Source organism: Tachyglossus aculeatus (genome assembly GCF_015852505.1).
Source record: "Tachyglossus aculeatus isolate mTacAcu1 chromosome 12 unlocalized genomic scaffold, mTacAcu1.pri SUPER_6_unloc_1, whole genome shotgun sequence".
In the NCBI taxonomy this organism is placed as follows: Eukaryota; Metazoa; Chordata; class Mammalia; order Monotremata; family Tachyglossidae; genus Tachyglossus; species Tachyglossus aculeatus.
Genome location: NW_024044828.1, coordinates 2,380,838 through 2,398,965, shown reverse-complemented (window position 1 = coordinate 2,398,965; position 18,128 = coordinate 2,380,838). Strand labels below are relative to the sequence as shown.

Sequence of the window (18,128 nt, the reverse complement as noted above, 5' to 3'; positions counted from 1 at the left end):
TGACCTATGGGGGGCTCACAGTCTTCATCCCCATTTTACAGACAAGGTAACTGAGGCCCAGAGAAGTGAAGTGACTTGCCCCAAGTCACACAGCTGACATGACCTCTGACTCCAAAGCCCGTGCTCTTTCCACTGAGCCACTATAACTCTCTAAATAGTCTTCTAGACTGTGAGCCCACTGTTGGGTAGGGACCGTCTCTATATGTTGCCGACTTGTACTTCCCAAGCGCTTAGTGCAGTGCTCCGCACACGGTAAGCGCTCAATAAATACGATTGAATGATTGATTGATTGATTGAACCCCGCCGCTAGGAATCTGCCGGGCTTCCGCGGGGGACCTCCTCCCACGGGCGGGCGGGTGGGCGGGCCGGGCACACCTCGACTCTGCCATCGCCACGGGACGCACCGGGCTCAGGGCCCCGAGTGGGGTAAGAGAAGACGAAGCGGAGGACCCCATCAGGGGTTGGGAACAGATACGGTCATCCCGGTGGCTCAGGGGTCAGTCGCCTGACCCACGGCGCCAAAAGCATCCAAATCAATCGATCAATAAGTGGTATGGGGGGGGGGGCACTGGGCCCCCACGAGAGACCAACTGGCAAAGAAGCAGTGTGGCCTAGTGGCTAGAGCCCAGCCTGGGAGTCAGAAGGACCTGGGTTCCAACCCTGCCTCCGCCCCTCGTCCGCTGGGTGACCTTGGGCAAGTCGCTTCACTTCTCTGGGCCTCAAGTTGCCTCATCCGTCAAATGGGGACGAAGACTCTGAGCCCCACGTGGGACAGGGACTGTGTCCAATATGATTAAAACGTATCTACCCCGGTGCTTAGCACACAGTAAGCACTTAACAAGTACCACTATTACTACTGCCATTATTATTACCATTATTATGTCCAGGTTTCAGGACTAAGGCTGTGGCACTCAATCGACCAATCGATCCACGCTATTTATTGACCTAATGATCTTGAATCTTCCGCAGTGCTTAGAACAGTGCCTGGCACAGAGCAAGTGTTTAACCAACACCAAAATTACTACTACCTGGGAAATCTTACACCAAAAACCCTGCCCAAGACGGAATTTGCCTTGTGTTTCTGTTGTACTTCCCAAGCGCTGATTACAGTGCTGATTAGGTGCTCAACAAATAGCATTCCTACCACAGCTATAGCAGACAGACGGGGTGCTCCACCTGCCACCTGTGAGAAATGGGGGAAGAGGCAGGCGGGAGAGGAGATTAAAATCATTTCGATCTTTTTTTTATGGTATTTAAGTACCAGGCACTGTACTAAGCGCTGGAGTAGATTCAAGATAATCAGGTTGGACACAGGCCCTGTCCCACACGGGGCTGGCAGTCTTAATCCCCATTTTGCAGATGAGGTCACTGAGGCCCAGGACAATGAAATGGCTTGCCCAAAGTCACGCGGCAGACAAGAGGCGAGCCGGGATTAGAACCCAGGTCCTCCGACTCCCAGCCCCGTTTTCTATCCAGTGGGCCACGCTGCTTCTTCTCCATGGACGCCCTCTCTCCGAGCCTCCATCAGCCAAGAGAAGGGAGCGGCCACTTGTCTGCTGTGTGACCTGAGGCAAGTCACTTCACTTTGTGCCTCAATTACCTCGTCTGTAAAATGGGGAGGAAGACTAAGAACCCGATTTGGGACAGGGACTGTGTCCAACCCAATTTTGCCTGTATTCCCCCCCACCCACATTACTTAGTACAGTGCCTGGCATGTAGTTAACGCTTAACACCACAATTATTATTAATACTACTATTATTGTTTACTACTATTATTATTGTTAACACTATTATTAAGTTTGCCGGAGGGTGCTTCCTTGGCGGCCCGTAGCTTTCTCTACATCTCCCGTCTCTCCCCAACCCACACCTGTTCTTCGATGGGTTCCTTCCAGGGACGCTTCCCCGGGGTTTCAGGCTCCCAAATCTCACCGCCATCCAACTCGGGTCATTCAGCGTGGCTCGGTGGAAAGAGCCCGGGTTTTCGAGTCGGGGGTCATGGGTTCGAATCCCAGCTCTGCCAACTGTCAGCTGTGTGACTTTGGGCAAGTCGCTTCACTTCTCTGGGCCTCAGTTCCCTCATCTGTAAAATGGGGATTAAGACTGTGAGCCCCCCCGTGGGACAACCTGATCTCCTTGAAACATCCCCAGTGCTTAGAACATAGTAAACGCTTAATAAATGCCATTATTATTATTATTATTATTATTATTCAGACCCAAGGTACTCCTGCCGGACATCATTCATTCATTCAGTCGCATTTCTTGAGTGCTTACTGCACGCACAGCACTGTACTAAGCGCTTTGGAGAGTACAACACAACAATAAATGGACACATTCCCTGCCAACAACGAGCTTACAGTCCACAGCGGTGGATAACGCTTTCGTAGATAACGTCTCTCCCCTCTCCCTCACCTCCACCGGCCCTGCCGGGACTCCCAAAAACGAGAGAAGTAGTGTGGCCTAATGGATAGAGCCCGGGCCTGGGACTTGGAAGGAGCTGGGTTCTGAACCCGGCTCCACCACTCGTCTGCTGTGTGACCTTGGACAAGTCACTTCACATCTCGTTGTGGGCAGGGAATCGGTCTGTCCGATTCATTTATTCACTCAATTGTATTTACTGAGCGCTTACTGTGTGCAGAGCACTGTACCAAGCACTTGAAAAAGGAAGCAGCGTGGCCCAGTGGAAAGAGCGCGGGCTTGGGAGTCGGAGGTCACGGGTTCTAATCCCGGCTCCGCCACACGTCTCCTGTGTGATCTCGGGCAAGTCACTTAACTACTCTGAGCCTCAGTTCCCTCATCTGTAAAACGGGGATTAAGACTGTGAGCCTCACATGGGACAACTCGATCACCTTGTATCCCCCCAGCCCTGAGAACAGTGCTTTGCACATAGTAAGCGCTTAACAGATGCCATTATTATTATTATTATTACAACAGTCAACCCAGACATTCTCTGACCACAACGACCTTATCTTCTAGACTGTGAGCCCACTGTTGGGTAGGGACTGTCTCTATACGTTGCCAACTTGTACTTCCCAAGCGCTTAGTACAGTGCTCTGCACACAGTAAGCACTCAATAAATACGACTGAATGGATGAATGAATGAGGGTGGGAGGCAGACATCGATACAGACGAATAAAATGACAAATACGTACATGAGTGCTGTGGGGCTGGGAAAGGGGGAAGAGTAAAGGGGGCAAGTCGGGACAGACGCAGAAGGGAGTGGGAGATGAGGAAAAGTCTGGGAAGGCCTCTTGGAGGAGACGGGCCTTCAATAAGGCTTTGAAGGGGGGGAGAGCCATTGTTTGGCAGATTTGAGGAGGGAGGGAGGGAGCTCCCCGCCACAGGCAGGCGAGATAGGTGAGGTTGAGGCTTGAAAGCAGAAGGTGAGGAGCTTTCGTTACGGAGCTGGATGGACAACCACTGGAGTTTTCTGAGGAGGGGGGTAACATGTCCTGAACGTTTTGGTAGAAAAATGATTGTTCTCTCCTGAGTGTGTAGTAGCGTGCTCTGCACACAGTACGAGCTCAATAAGTTTGAGTGACTGACCCTATATCTCAGTTCCCTCATCTTTAAAATGGGGATGAAGACTGAGAGCCCCGTGTGGCACAGGGACTGTGTCCCAATCTGCTGATCTTACCCCAGGGCTTGGTGCAGTGCTGGGCACATAGTAAGTGCTTAACAAATAAAATAAAAAAGAAGGAAACGGAGGTTCCTGAAGTCACCGGCCGAACCCAGGGAAGCGGTAACTTTCCATGCCGGGGGGACTGTCTGCAAGCCAAGGCCCCCCTCCCCTCCTCAATCTCCCTCCTCCTCCCCCAACCTGGTCAGAAAATCATTCACCTGGAGCTTATCACAGCCCACCTGCCGCCAACCTTCCCCGGCTACTTCCGAACGCCGGCCGGGAATTCCGCTTCGACCTTTGTCAGAAACGAAACCCAACTTTAGCGGCTGGTGAAACGGGCCCGGTGGACACCCCACAAAGCCGAGGGGTGGGAGGCGGATATCCCTGACCTTAATGGGTGGGTCTGGGGGCAGGGGAGACCCCCTGCCTCGTGGAAAGGGGGCTGGTGGGGGGATTGCCTCCCTTTCCCCCGCCGCCGAACCCCAGAACAGAGCTCGCTCCCTAGTCACGGAGTGAAACTGACAAAAGCCAAATCCACATGGGCTTCGTTCAAGCCGGGATCTTTCTGGAAAAGCCGCCCTAAGGCACTTCGCTCCTCCAATACCAACCTTTAGAGAAGCAGTGTGGCTTAGTGGCAAGAGCCCGGGCTTGAGGGTCAGAGGGTGTGGGTTCTAATCCCGGCTCCGCCACTTGTCTGCTGTGTGACCTCGGGCAAGTCACTTAATTTCTCTGGGCCTCGGATCCCTCACCTGTAAAATGGGGATTAAAAAAGTGTAAGCCCCACGTGGGACAACCTGATTACCCTGCATTTAGCCCAGCACTTAGAACAGTGCTTGGCACATAGTAAGCGCTTAACAAATAACACAACTATTATTATTATTCTCAGTGTACCTCGATCTCGTCTATCTCGCCTGGCCCACGTCCTGCCTCTGCCCTGGAAAGCCTTCCCTCCTCACATCCGACAGACAACGACTCTCTCCCACTTCCAAGCCTTACTGAAGGCCCATCTCCTCCAAGAGGCCTTCCCTAAGCCCTCCTTTCCTCTTCTACCACTCCCTTCTGCATCGCCCCGACTTGCTCCCTTTATTCAATCTCCCCTCACGGCCCCGTAACGCTTATGTACAAATCTGTTATTTCTATTCATCCGTTCAATCGTATTTATTGAGCACTTATTCTGTGCAGAGCACAACTAAGCGTTTGAGATATCTAATGTCCGTCTCCCCCTCTAGACTGTGGGCAGGGAATGTGCCTGTTTATTGTTGTATTGTACTCTCCCAAGCGCTTAGTACAGTGCCCTGCACACGGTAAGTGCTCAATAAATACGACTGAATGAATGAATGAGGTGACCCTTCGCATCGCCTGACGTTCTCCCCGGCTGGAGGCGGGAGGGGTGCTTGGACGGGAGGTAGGGGGATGGCCTGCCGCTCCATCCCGGAGATTACCGATAAATTTACCATTCATTGGACACGAGCCAGGGTAATAAAAAGGCTAATAGTGATGAATGGATCTATACAAGGAATATTCTATCACATCAAACGATCTTCACCACAACGCCGATTAAAAGCATCTGGTTCTTCGAGGAATCCCAGGTCCTGCGGAATGGCTGCAGGGGGGACCTCCGACCTATCTGGGAAAAGCCCCCCACCCTACGGGGGAATCATGGAGAAGCAGCGTGGCTCCGTGGAAAGAGCCCGGGCTTTGGAGCCAGAGGTCATGGGTTCCAATCCCGGCTCCGCCACTTGTCAGCTGGGTGACTTTGGGCAAGTCACTTCACTTCTCTGGGCCTCAGTCACCTCATCTGTCAAATGGGGATTAAGACTGTGAGCCCCCCGTGCGACAACCTGATCACCTTGTAACCACCCAAGCGCTTAGAACAGTGCTTTGCACATAGTAAGCACTTAATAAATGCCATCATCATTATTATTATTATCCCCATCCATGGTGTTTACCAAGCACTTACAGTGTGCAGAGCACAGTAGCGTCTGTCTCCCCCTCTGGACTGTAAGCTCCTTGTGGGCAGCGGATGTGTCTTTTATTGTTGGATTGTACTTTCCCGCGTCCTCTGCACACAGTAAGCGCTCAATCTCCTTGAACCCTCCAACCTCAGCTCGCTACGCTCCTACTCCAGCCCAGCTTTCACGCTTCGCTCCTCTGATGCCAACCTTCTTACCGTACCTCCATCTCGCCTGTCCCGCCTCCGACCCCTGGCCCCCGTCTTGCCTCTGGCCTATATGTTGCCAATTTGTACTTCCCAAGCGCTTAGTACAGTGCTCTGCACATAGTAAGCGCTCAATAAATACGATTGATGACGATGATGATGGATCGCCCTCCCTCCTCAAATCTGACAGACAATGACTCTCCCCGACTTCAAACCCTTATCGAAGACCCATCTCCTCCAAGAGGCCTTCCGTGAGGAATCCGTCCTTTCCTCTTCTCCCGCTCCCCTCGGCAGCGCCCTGACTTGTTCTCTTTATTCATCCCCTCTCCCAGCACTTATGCACTTATCCCGGCTCCTCCAACTGTCAGCTGTGTGACTTTGGGCAAGTCACTTAACTTCTCTGTGCCTCATCTATAAAATGGGGATGAAGACTGGGTGAGCCCCACGTGGGACAACCTGATCACCTTGTAACCTCCCCAGAGCTTAGAACAGTGCTTTGCACATAATAAGTGCTTTAATAAATGCCATTATTATTATTATTATAATATCTGCAATCTGCATTTATCTGCATAATCTCAAGGCCCTACTGACAGCTCACCTCCTCCAGAAGGCCTTCCCAGACTGATCCCCTTCCTTCCTCTCCCCCTCATCCCCCTCTCCATCCGCATCTTAACTCCTTTCCTTCCCCACAGCACCTGTATATATGTCTGTACATCTTTATTACTCTATTTATTTATTTATTTTAATTGTACATATCTATTCTATATATTTTATTTTGTTAGTATGTTTGGTTTGGTTCTCTGTCTCCCCCTTTTAGACTGTGAGCCCACTGTTGGGTAGGGGCTGTCTCTATATGTTGCCAACTTCCCAAGCGCTTAGTACAGTGCTCTGCACATAGTAAGCGCTCAATAAATACGATTGATTGATTGATTTATATTAATGTCTGGCTCTCCCTCCCTCATAAGCTCATTATGGGCAGGGACTACGTCTGTTTATTGTTGTAGTGTACTCTCCCAAGTGCTTACTACAGTGCTTTGCCTATGGTGAGGGCTCAACAGAGAAGCAGCGCGGCTCAGTGGAAACAGCCCGGGCTTTGGAATCAGAGGTCATGGGTTCAAATCCCGGCTCTGACCTTGGGCAAGTTACTTCACTTCTCTGGGCGTCAGTTACCTCATCTGTAAAATGGGGATTAAAACCGTGAGCCCCCCGTGGGACAACCTGATCACCTTGTAACCTCCCCAGCGCTTAGAACAGTGCTTTGCACATAGTAAGCGCTTAATAAATGTCATTATTATTATTATTATTAATAATAAATATGACTGAATTGAAGAAATATGATTGACTGACTTACTGGTATGAAGAGCTCGGGAGAGCACAATACGACAGAGTCGGCAGACGCGTTCTCTGCCCACGATGAGCTTCCAGTCTCCCGGTCTTGGACACTCGGTACCCTGACAAGGGGCGCGACTCCCTCTGACTTTCTGAAAGCGGATGGAGGGAGGGAGCATCCCGCTTCGGGTCTTAAAGCCCCTCAGAAACTACGGTGGGCCAAAGAAAGCGAGTCATCTCAAAGGCAAGGAGATAATCACAACTGTGGTATTTGTTAAGCACCTACTATGTGCCAAGCACTGTTCTAAGCGCTGGGGTAGATCCAATTAATCAGGTCCTACGCCGGGCTCACGGTCTAAGGAGGGAGGGCAGGTACCGAATGCTCATTTTACAGATGAGGTAACCGAGGCACAGAGAAGCGGCTTGCCCGAGGATGAACAGCAGACGAGCGGACTGCGTCCAACCTGACTGCTCGTATTTTTTTTTTTTTACTCTATTTACTTATTTATTTTATTTGTACATATCTATTCTGCTTATTTTGTTAGTATGTTTGGTTTTGTTCTCTGTCTCCCCCTTTCAGACTGTGAGCCCACTGTTGGGTAGGGACCATCTCTATACGTTGCCAATTTGTACTTCCCAAGCGCTTAGTACAGTGCTCTGCACATAGTAAGCGCTCAATAAATACGATTGATGATGATGATGATCCACCCCAGAGCTCAGTACAGTGCCTGGCACGTAGTAAGCGCTTGGTTTAGTGGAAAGAGCCCGGGCTCGGGAGTCAGAGGTCGTGGGTTCTAATCCCGACTCTGCCACTTATCAGCTGGGTGACTCTGGGCCAGGCACTTGACTTTTCTGTGCCTCAGTTATCTCATCTGTAAAATGGGGATTAAGACTGTGAGCCCCATGTGGGACAAACTCATAACCTTGTATCTATCCCAGCGTTTAGAACAGTGCTTGGCACATGGTAAGTGCTTAACAAATACCATTATTATGATGATTATTATTAACAAATACCGCAGTTATTAACTGGAGGAGCTGGGATTAGAACCCAGGTCCTCCCCAACTCCCAGACCCGTGTTGTATCCACTAGGCCACAATGGAGCCCTCAATCGGGGCCGGAGGGGGGAATTATGTTCTTGAATCACCTCAGGTCGTGGGAAAACGGTTTTCTAATAAACGATTGATTCAGGGGGATTTTACGGAGACGGGGTGGTTGGATGACATTCCCACGGCAGTCGTTTTCCAATACGAATTCCAATATCACTGTTTTTACATCTCCTAATAATAACAGTGGCATTTCTTAAACGCTTACTACGTGCCAAGCACTGTATTAGACACAGGGTCATCGGGTCCCACATGGGGCTCACAGTCGAAGTGGGGGGCGCGAACAGGTATTGACTGAATCCCCATCTTGCACATGAGGAAACTGAGGTACAGAGAAGTTAAACCACTTGCCCAAGGTCACAGAGCAGACAGGAGGCGGAGCCAGGATTAGAACCCAGGTCTTCCGACTTTCAGGTCCGTGCTCCTTTCGCTACGCTTCCCCAGAGAAGCAGCGTGGCTCAGTGGAAAGAGCCCGGGCTTTGGAGTCAGAGGTCATGGGTTCAAATCCCGGCTCCGGCAATTGTCAGCTGGGTGAATTTGGGCAAGTCACTTCACTGTGCCTCAGTTCCCTCGGCTGTAAAATGGGGATTAAGACTGTGAGCCCCACATGGGACAACCTGATCACCCTGTATCTCCCCCAGCGCTTAGAACAGTGCTTTGCACATCATCATCATCATCATCATCAATCGTATTTATTGAGCGCTTACTGTGTGCAGAGCACTGGACTAAGCGCTTGGGAAGTACAAGTTGGCAACATATAGAGACAGTCCCTACCCAACAGTGGGCTCACAGTCTAAAGGGGGGAGACAATCAATCAATCAATCAATCAATCAATCGTATTTATTGAGCGCTTACTATGTGCAGAGCACTGTACTAAGCGCTTGGGAAGTACAAATTGGCAACACATAGAGACAGTCCCTACCCAACAGTGGGCTCACAGTCTAAAAGGGGGAGACAGAGAACAGAACCAAACATACCAACAAAATAAAATAAATAGGATAGAAATGTACAAGTAAAATAAATAAATAAATAAATAAACAGAGTAATAAATATGTACAACCATATATACATATATACAGGTGTATACAGGTATATATATGCTTTTCTAAGTTTTGTTCTAGCAGAATTGGGCCCATCAACGTTGGAGCCTCCATTCTCTTCGAGGATGTCCGTCTACAAGAAACTGGTCCGGACCAAAGAGCGAAACCGTTCACATTAGACCAGGGCCTTCAATCAATCAATCAATCGTATTTATTGAGCGCTTACTGGGTGCAGAGCACTGTACTAAGCGCTTGGGAAGTCCAAGTTGGCAACATATAGCGACGGTCCCGACCCAACAGTGGGCTCACAGTCTAGAAGGGGCGTCACCATCACGGCTAATCTCCAGCCCATGTCTCCCATGTGGGGCTCACAGTCCGAATCCCCATTTTACGGATGACGGAACTGAGGCTCAGAGAAGTGCCGTGACTTGCCCAAGGTCACACAGCAGACAAGTGACGGAGCCAGGATTAGAAAACCCAGCCCGGGCTCGATTCACTAGGCCATGCTGCTTTTCCCTGGGCAAGTCACTTAACTTCTCTGTGCCCCGATTTCCTCATCTGTAAAATGGGCATTCGATCCCTGTTCTCCCTCCTGCTTAGAACTGGGGCCCCAAACGTGGGCAGGGACTGTGTCCGATCCGGTTATCTCGTATCTACAGCAGCTATTAGTACACAGAAAGTGCTTAACAAATACCACGATTCTTACTCCAGCGCTTAGAACAGTGCTTTGCACATAGTAAGCGCTTAACAAATGCCATCATTATTATTATTATTATTATTATTATTATTATTACTCGAGGACTGCAAAATCAGAGACTTTCTGCAACTTATCTGAGCGACTGAAACAGCCCGTAGGTGACACCCGAGAACGGATACCCCTAATATCGGCCCACGTGACTGGGAGCCGAATCAACACACCTCCGCGATCGACGGCATTTACTGAGTGCTTAGTGTGGGCAGAGCACTGTACTAAGCGCTTGGAAAAGCACAGTGCAACAGAGTTGGGAGACTTGTTCCCTGACCACGGCACGCGAGACAGAAATCGATATAGATAATTTACGGATAGTCACGTAAAAGCAGTATGGTTTCTTTTAGCCTGTGAGCCCACTGTTGGGTAGGGACTGTCTCTATATGTTGCCAATCTGTACTTCCCAAGCGCTTAGTACAGTGCTCTGCACACAGTAAGCGCTCAATAAATACGATTGATGATGATGATGGAAGAGCTTCCACAGCGATACCCCTCTGGACTGTGAACTTGCGGTGGGTAGGGAATGTGTCTGCTTGTTGTTGTAATAGTGTACTCTCCCAAGCGCTTAGTACAGTGCTCTGCACTACACTAAGGGCTCAATAAATATGGCCGAATGTATGAACGGTACCCATTAGTACCGTTAGTACCCATTAGTACCCTGGGCAAGTCACTTAACTTCTCTGTGCCCCGATTTCCTCATCTGTAAAATGGGCATTCAATCCCTGCTCTCCCTCCTGCTTAGAACTGGAGCCCCAAACGTGGACAGGGACTGTGTCCGATCCAGTTATCTCGTATCTACAGCATTAGTGCTTTTCTGGAAAAGCCCTGTTTCCTAGTTTTCATCCAGACTCAACGTCTTTTAGAGCAACGGGTGTCCGAGAAGGAGCATTCCTCGTTAAGCGGGTCTTGGGTTTCCCCACTTTCGATCGGAATCGATGACCCCGGCTCCGAGCCCTCCAAGGCGTAACTTGGAAAAGACCCTCCGTCCCCGGGCTGTAATCTCCCTTGGAAACGTCTCCGTTGCGGGTGGCCAGATCACGGAGTCTGTTTATTTTTAAAGACATTAAAGGTGGTCTGAAAATGAGATGCCTAGCCCATGGAAGTGTCAGAGAGCAAGGGCCGGGCCCACAATCTGACCACGCCTGAGGGCCGGGGTTCACGATCCACCAACGCACAAGGGACGGGTCCACGATCTGCCAACGAGCGAAGAACGGGCTCGCAAGCCGACAACGAGCAAGAAACGGGCCCAATATCCACCAACGAGCGAGGAACGGGCTCAAAATCTGCCAACGGGTCAGGGACAGGCTCACAATCCTCCAACGGGCAAGGGGCGGGCCCACAGTCCACCCACGGGCGAGGAAAGGGCCCGCGATCTGCCAGCGCATGAGGGACGGGCCTATGACGCGCCGACGTGTGAGAGACGGGCCCAAAATCTGCCGGCGTGCAAGGGATGGGCCCAGGTCCACCAGCGTGCGAGAGACACGCTCACATTCCGCCAGCATGCCAAGGATGGGCCCAAAATCTACCCGTATGCGAAGGACGGGCCCACAATCTGCCTGCGTGAGAGGGATGGACCCACAATCAGCCAACGCGCAAAGGACGGGTTCGCAATCTGCCAGAGCACGAGAGACGGGCCCACGATCCTTCAGTCCACGAGGGACACGTTCACAATCCACCAGCAAGCGAGAGATCGGCCTACAATCCTTCAGTCCACAGACTACCAGCGAGCGAGGGACGGGCCCGCAACCCGCCAAAGCACAAGGGATGGCCCCACAATCCACCGGCCAGCGGTGGGGCAGGGGGGTCAGACCCGCACTCCGCCGGTCCACGATCTGCCAACGCACCAGGGACAGGCCGACAGTTTGCCAACGAGCAAGGAACGGGCCCACAATCTGCTCCCACGTGAAGGGAGGGCTGACAATCCGTCAACAGAACAAGTGACGGGCCCACAATCCCCCAGCACGGGAGGGACGGGCCCACGATCCCCGACCACGCGAGGGACGGGCCCACGGTCCGCCAACGGAAGCCAGAGTCTTCCTGGTGCCCCCTCCCAACCTTTAGATTCCCATGCTGACGCAACAGTAGGGTTCCTGGAAACGAAATCTTCAAAATGGGATTTCCTCCCGAACGCTCCCGCTGGCACGGGCCTGAACCCCCGGCCGTCGGCGTCGTTTTTCCCCTCACCCACGTTGCCCCCGCCACCTTCCCGGCTCCGCCGCCGGGCCCCGGGAGGTGGACAGAGGCGACGGAGCCGGGATCGGTCGTCCGCCCGATCTCCCAGGCTCGACAGGCCGTGCCGGTCGGATAGCATTTTCCTCATGGGCCCCTCCGCGGGGGCGGCCTTCCTGCAGTCGGGGTTTTCAGGAATCTACGGGGCTTGCACCGGACAGGGGCCGTGACCTGCCTTGACCAGAGCCCTTTCCCCGGCCCAAACATATCCATCAGACCACACCCTCGCTCTCCCATGGACCGACCTATTCGTCCGACGGGCTCACGGTGGACGCCTGGGCCTCGGCTATAGGGAAGCGGCGCGGCCGAGGGCAGAGAGCCCGTGCCCGGGAAGGCCTAATCTCGGCTCCGCCACTTGCCCGCCGCGTGACCCCGGGCAGGTCACCCAACTTCTCGGGGCTTCGGTTTCCTCATCTGGGCAACAGGGATGAACCGCGGGTTCTTCCTCCTAAAGCTCGTGGGACAGGGACCGTGTGCGACCTGACGATCGGGTCTCCGCCCCAGCGCTCGCTACACAGTCGGCGCTTAATAAACGCCACCGTGATCATTATGGCCCGCAATCGGGCTCGGGATGCGATCGGGCAGGAATCCCACGGCCAGCATCGGGACGCCCTCGATCGATCAACCGATCGATCGCGTTTAATCGGGCGCTTTCTGTGAGCAGAGCACTGCACTAAGAGCTCGGGGCCGCCTCCCTCACGGCTCCGGCCGGGAAACCTCGCCCGGAGTCGGGGCGGACGGACGCTCCCGGCCACGGCCCGATCCGCGACTCAACGCGAATCGACCGACGGGAATTTCTCGGACGCTCCCCGCGCTTGGGAGAGTTTGTCGCGCCCGAATCAGCGGGCACGTTCCCCGCCGGCGGCGAGCTTTAGATCAAGCCGAGCAGGCCCTGTTTGATCCTTGCCACGTTCAACCGCTTCCAGGGGAGAAAAGGGGCACAGATGGCCGGGTGAGGGACGCGACGGCGCCAACCGCGAGCAGTTTTCGCCAAAGTCACTATGGACTTTTGCGAGGCCGATCCGCCCGGAGACCAAACTCTGTGGCACACCCGGGGACCCCAGTTTGGGGGGCCACCTCGCCCGCGGACGACGGCTGACCCCGTAACGGAGGAGTCCGGGCCGGACTAGGCCCGGAGCGGCGTGAAACTTTGTAGCCCAGCCTCTCTTCTCCCCTTCGTCTTCTCCTTCGGCGTCGGGTCTACGCTTCGACGGAAGTGACCTCCGAGCGCCCGTCCGCGGGGCGGGCCGGACGGGACGCGCCTCAGTCCCCCTGGCACCGCAACGGGCGTCCCGTCGGGTGCCCCGTCCAGCCTCGGACGGGCCGCTTTCCCCACTTACCTTCTTTATTAAGCCTCATCACCTCCCTGCTTTTTCCGCCCTCTTTTGCGGCCTCGTCCACATCCACATCTGCGTTTGGGAAGCGAAAAGAGGGAAGGGGGGGGGGAGAAAAGAAGTCAAGAGGGGGGTGTTGATTTGGCAACAGGGGGGCAGCAAGGGATAGAGGGGGTGGGATGCTGAAAATGGACCGTGCCAGCTTTTCCGGGCCGGGCCCTGATGGGGGGCAGGGTCCCCCTTTTAGACTGTTGGGTAGGGACCGTCTCTATATGTTGCCAATTTGTACTTCCCAAGCGCTTAGTACAGTGCTCTGCCCATAGTAAGCGCTCAATAAATACGATTGATGATGATGATGTTGTTGTCTGTCTCCCCCTTCTAGACTGTGAGCCCGCTGTCGGGTAGGGACCGTCTCTAGACGTTGCCAACTTGGACTTCCCCAGCGCTTAGTACGGTGCTCGGCACCCAGTAGGCGCTCAATAAATACGATTGACGGATTGATTGGTTGATTAAAACGGACCGTGCCAGCTTTTCCAGGCCGGGCCCTGATGGGGGGCAGGGTGTTGTTGTCCGTCCTCCCCTTCTAGACTGTGAGCCCGCTGTCGGGTAGGGACCGCCTCTATGTGTTGCCAACTTGGACTTCCCCAGTGCTTAGTACGGTGCTCTGCACACTATAAGCGCTCAATAAATACGATTGATGGATTGATTGGTTGATTAAAACGGACCGTGCCAGCTTTTCCAGGCCGGGCCCTGATGGGGGGCAGGGTGTTGTTGTCCGTCCTCCCCTTCTAGACTGTGAGCCCACTGTCGGGTAGTAACCGTCTCTATGTGTTGCCAACTTGGACTTCCCCAGCGCTTAGTACGGTGCTCGGCACCCAGTAGGCGCTCAATAAATACGATTGATTGATTGATTTTCCAGGCCAGGCCTTGATGGGGGGCAGGGTGTTGTTGTCCGTCCTCCCCTTCTAGCCTGTGAGCCCGCTGTCGGGTAGGGACCGCCTCTAGGTGTTGCCAACTTGGACTTCCCCAGCGCTTAGTACGGTGCTCAGCACCCAGTAGGCGCTCAATAAATACGATTGACGGATTGATCGGTTGATTAAAACGGACGGTGCCAGCTTTTCCAGGCCGGGCCCCGCTGAGGGGCAGGGTGTTGTTGTCTGTTTGTCTGTCTCCCCCTTCTAGACTGTGAGCCCGCTGTCGGGTAGGGACCGTCCCTAGGTGTTGCCGACTCGGACTTCCCGAGCGCTCAGTACGGTGCTCGGGAAGTACGATGAATCGGACTGATTGATTGATCGATCGATTGAGGGTCCACCTTTGGGGAGCCGGTTTTTCCCGGTGAGTCCGGTGGTGGGGGAGGGGGGTGTCTTACTGTCGGAGCCGTGTAGTTTGGCGGCGTCGATCCAGGAGGCCCAGGGCTTGCCCAGGAAGGCCTCCGGACTGGGCACTTTGCGATCCGGTGTCGCCATTGCTCTTCCTTCTTGGTGCCTCTTGCCGGCGGCGGCGGCGGCGGCGGCGGCGGCGGCGTTGGGCGACAGACACGGGGCTCGACGACGCTCCGACGTCATCTTCGGGACGTTCCGACATTGAGGGCTCCGGCGGGAGGGGAGGGGACGGCACCGGACACGGCACACCGCGGCACGGCGGGCGGCGGGGAGCACCGGAGGAGGGCCGGAGGAGGACCGGAGGGAGGAGGGCCGGAGGGGCGGGGACCGGGGCGCGGGGGCGGGGACGGCCGCCAGGGGGCGGGGAACGACCCACGGACCCCCGCCGAGGCGCCGCCCCCCGCCGACCCCCGCCGCCAGGGGCGGCACCGGCGCGCGGAGGGCGGGCGGGCGGGCGCATGCGCGGGGGCCCGGGGAGGGGCGGGGCCGAGCGCGGAAGGGGGCGGCGGAGGGCCCGCGGCCGCCAGGGGCGGCAGAGAGAGAGAGAGGCGTCCTCGCCGTTCCTCCGAGCGTGCGCGGAGGGCTGAGGGGGCGGGGCCTGAGGCGGAGGGGCGGGGCCGAGCGCGGAAGAGGAGGGAGGGCCCGCGCCCGCCAGGGGCGGCGGAGCGACGGACGGAGGAAGCGCCCTCGCCGCTCCTCGGAGCATGCGCGGAGGGACGAGGGGCGGGGCCGAGCGCGGAAGAGGAGGGAGGGCCCGCGGCCGCCAGGGGCGGCAGAGAGAGAGGCGTCCTCGCCGTTCCTCCGAGCGTGCGCGGAGGGGTGAAGGGCGGGGCCTAAGGCGGAGGGGCGGGGCCGAGCGCGGAAGAGGAGGGAGGGCCCGCGCCCGCTAGGGGCGGCGGAGCGACGGACGGAGGAAGCGCCCTCGCCGCTCCTCTGAGCATGCGCGGAAGGACGAGGGGCGGGGCCTGCGGGGAGGGGCGGGGTTGGGCGGGAGGGGCGACAGAGGGAGGAGCCGCCCTCGCCGCTCCGCGGAGCATGCGCGGAGGGACGAGGGGCTGGGGGGCGGGGCCTGCGGGGAAGAGCGGGGCCGAGCGCGGAAGAGGTGGGAGGGCCCGCGGCCGCTAGGGGCGGCAGAGAGACAGACGGAGGAGGCGCCCTCGCCGCTCCTCGGAGCATGCGCGGAGGGATGAGGGGCGGGGCCGAGCGCGGAAGAGGAGGGAGGGCCCGCGGCCGCTAGGGGAGGCAAAGAGAGAGGCGTCCTCGCCCTTCCTCTGAGCGTGCGCGGAGGGATGGGGGGGCGGGGCCTGAGTGGAGGGGCGGGGCCGAGCGCGGAAGAGGAGGGAGGGCCCGCGGCCGCTAGGGGCGGCAGAGAGACAGACGGAGGAAGCGCCCTCGCTGCTCCTCTGAGCATGCGCGGAGGGATGAGGGGCGGGCCTGCAGGGAGGGGCGGGGCCTGCGGGGAAGAGCGGGGCCGAGCGCGGAAGAGGAGGGAGGGCCCGCGGCCGCTAGGGGCGGCAGAGAGACAGACAGAGGAGGTGCCCGCGCCGCTCCGCGGAGCGTGCGCGGAAGAGGAGGAAGGGGCGCCCCTCAATCAAGCAATCGTATTTATTGAGCGATTACTGTGTGCAGGGCACTGTACTAAGCATGCTCCCTCCTCCGAGCGTGCGCGGAGGGATGAGGGGCGGGGCCTGCGGGGAGGGGCGGGGCCGGGCGCGGAAGAGGAGGGAGGGCCCGCGGCCGCCAGGGGCGGTGGAGAGAGAGGCATCCTCGCCGTTCCTCTGAGCATGCGCGGAGGGATGAGGGGGCGGGGCCTGAGGGGAGGGGTGGGGCCGAGCGCGAGAGGCGACAGAGGGAGGAGACGCCCTCGCCGCTCCGCGGAGCATGCGCGGAGGGACGAGGGGCGGGGCGCGCGGGGAGGGGCGGGGCCTGCGGGGAAGAGCGAGGCCGAGCGCAGAAGAGGAGGGAGGGCCCGCGGCCGCTAGGGGCGGCAGAGAGACAGACAGAGGAGGCCCCCTCGCCGCTCCTCGGAGCATGCGCGGAGGGATGAGGGGCGGGGCCGACCGCGGAAGAGGAGGGAGGGCCCGCGGCCGCTAGGGGCGGCAGAGAGACAGACAGAGGAGGCGCCCTCGCCGCTCCTCGGAGCATGCGCGCAGGGATGAGGGGCGGGGCCTGAGTGGAGGGGCGGGGCCGAGCGCGGAAGAGGAGGGAGGGCCCGCGGCCGCTAGGGGAGGCAGAGAGAAAGACAGAGGAGGTGCCCTCGCAGCTCCGCGGAGCATGCGCGCAGGGATGAGGGGCGGGGCCTGAGGGGAGGGGCGGGGCCGATCCCGGAAGAGGAGGGAGGGCCCGCGGCCACCAGGGGCGGTAGAGGCACCTCCCAGCAGCAGGGCGCATGCGCCCTAGAAGGCCCCACTCGGCTTCAAAGCCCTACTGAGAGCTCACCTCCTCCAGGAGGCCTTCCCGGACTGAGCCCCCCGCCTTGCCTCCTTCCCCTCCCCACACCACCTGTATATATATATATGTTTGTACGTATTTGTTACTCTTTATTTTATTTGTTCATATTTATTCTATTTATTTTATTTTGTTAATATGATTTGTTTTGTTGTCTGTCTCCCCCATCTAGACTGCGAGCCCTATGTTGCGTAGGGACCGTCTGTATATGTTGCCAACTTGGACTTCCCAAGCGCTTAGTACAGTACTCTGCACACAGTAAGCGGTCAATAAATACGATTGAATGAATGCATGAATGAATGAACCTCCGCCACTCTTCGGCGCCTGCGCGGTGGCGTTGAGGGGGCGTGGCCTCGTTCGGGGGCGTGGCCGAGCGCGAAGGCGGAGGAGGGCCCGCGGCCGCTAGGGGCAGCAGAGAGAGAGAGAGAGGCGCCCTCGCCGCTCCTCTGAGCATGCGCGGAGGGATGAGGGGCGGGGCGCTAGGCGGGGAGCATTACGTCACCGGGCGGTGCGCGGGAAGCGCCTCCTAACGGTCGGGAGGCGCGAGGGGCGGGGCCCATGCGACGCCCCTCCCCCTTCCCCTCAGCCCAGCCTAGAGCAATAATAATAATAATAATGATGGCATTTATTAAGCGCTTACTATGTGCGAGGCACTGTTCTAAGCGCTGGGGAGGTTACAGGGTGGTCAGGTTGTCCCACCTGGGGCTCACAGTCTTCATCCCCATTTTACAGATGAG

General features: G+C 56.4%; 1 protein-coding gene across 3 annotated transcripts in view; it reads right to left on the bottom strand.

Annotated features, from left to right (window-relative positions):
- Positions 1 to 15,197, bottom strand: part of ATXN7L1 (ataxin 7 like 1) — a 100,504-nt gene extending 85,307 nt beyond the window's left edge. For all 3 annotated transcript variants that reach the window (XM_038741454.1, XM_038741455.1, XM_038741456.1), the window contains exons 1-2: positions 14,931 to 15,197; positions 13,568 to 13,636 (exon numbers count right to left, since the gene is read on the bottom strand). In XM_038741454.1, the coding sequence (XP_038597382.1) occupies positions 13,568 to 13,636; positions 14,931 to 15,126 (265 nt within the window). In that variant the 5' untranslated portion in view covers positions 15,127 to 15,197. The remainder of the gene's footprint in view (positions 1 to 13,567; positions 13,637 to 14,930) is intronic.
- Between the last annotated feature and the right edge of the window lie 2,931 nt (positions 15,198 to 18,128).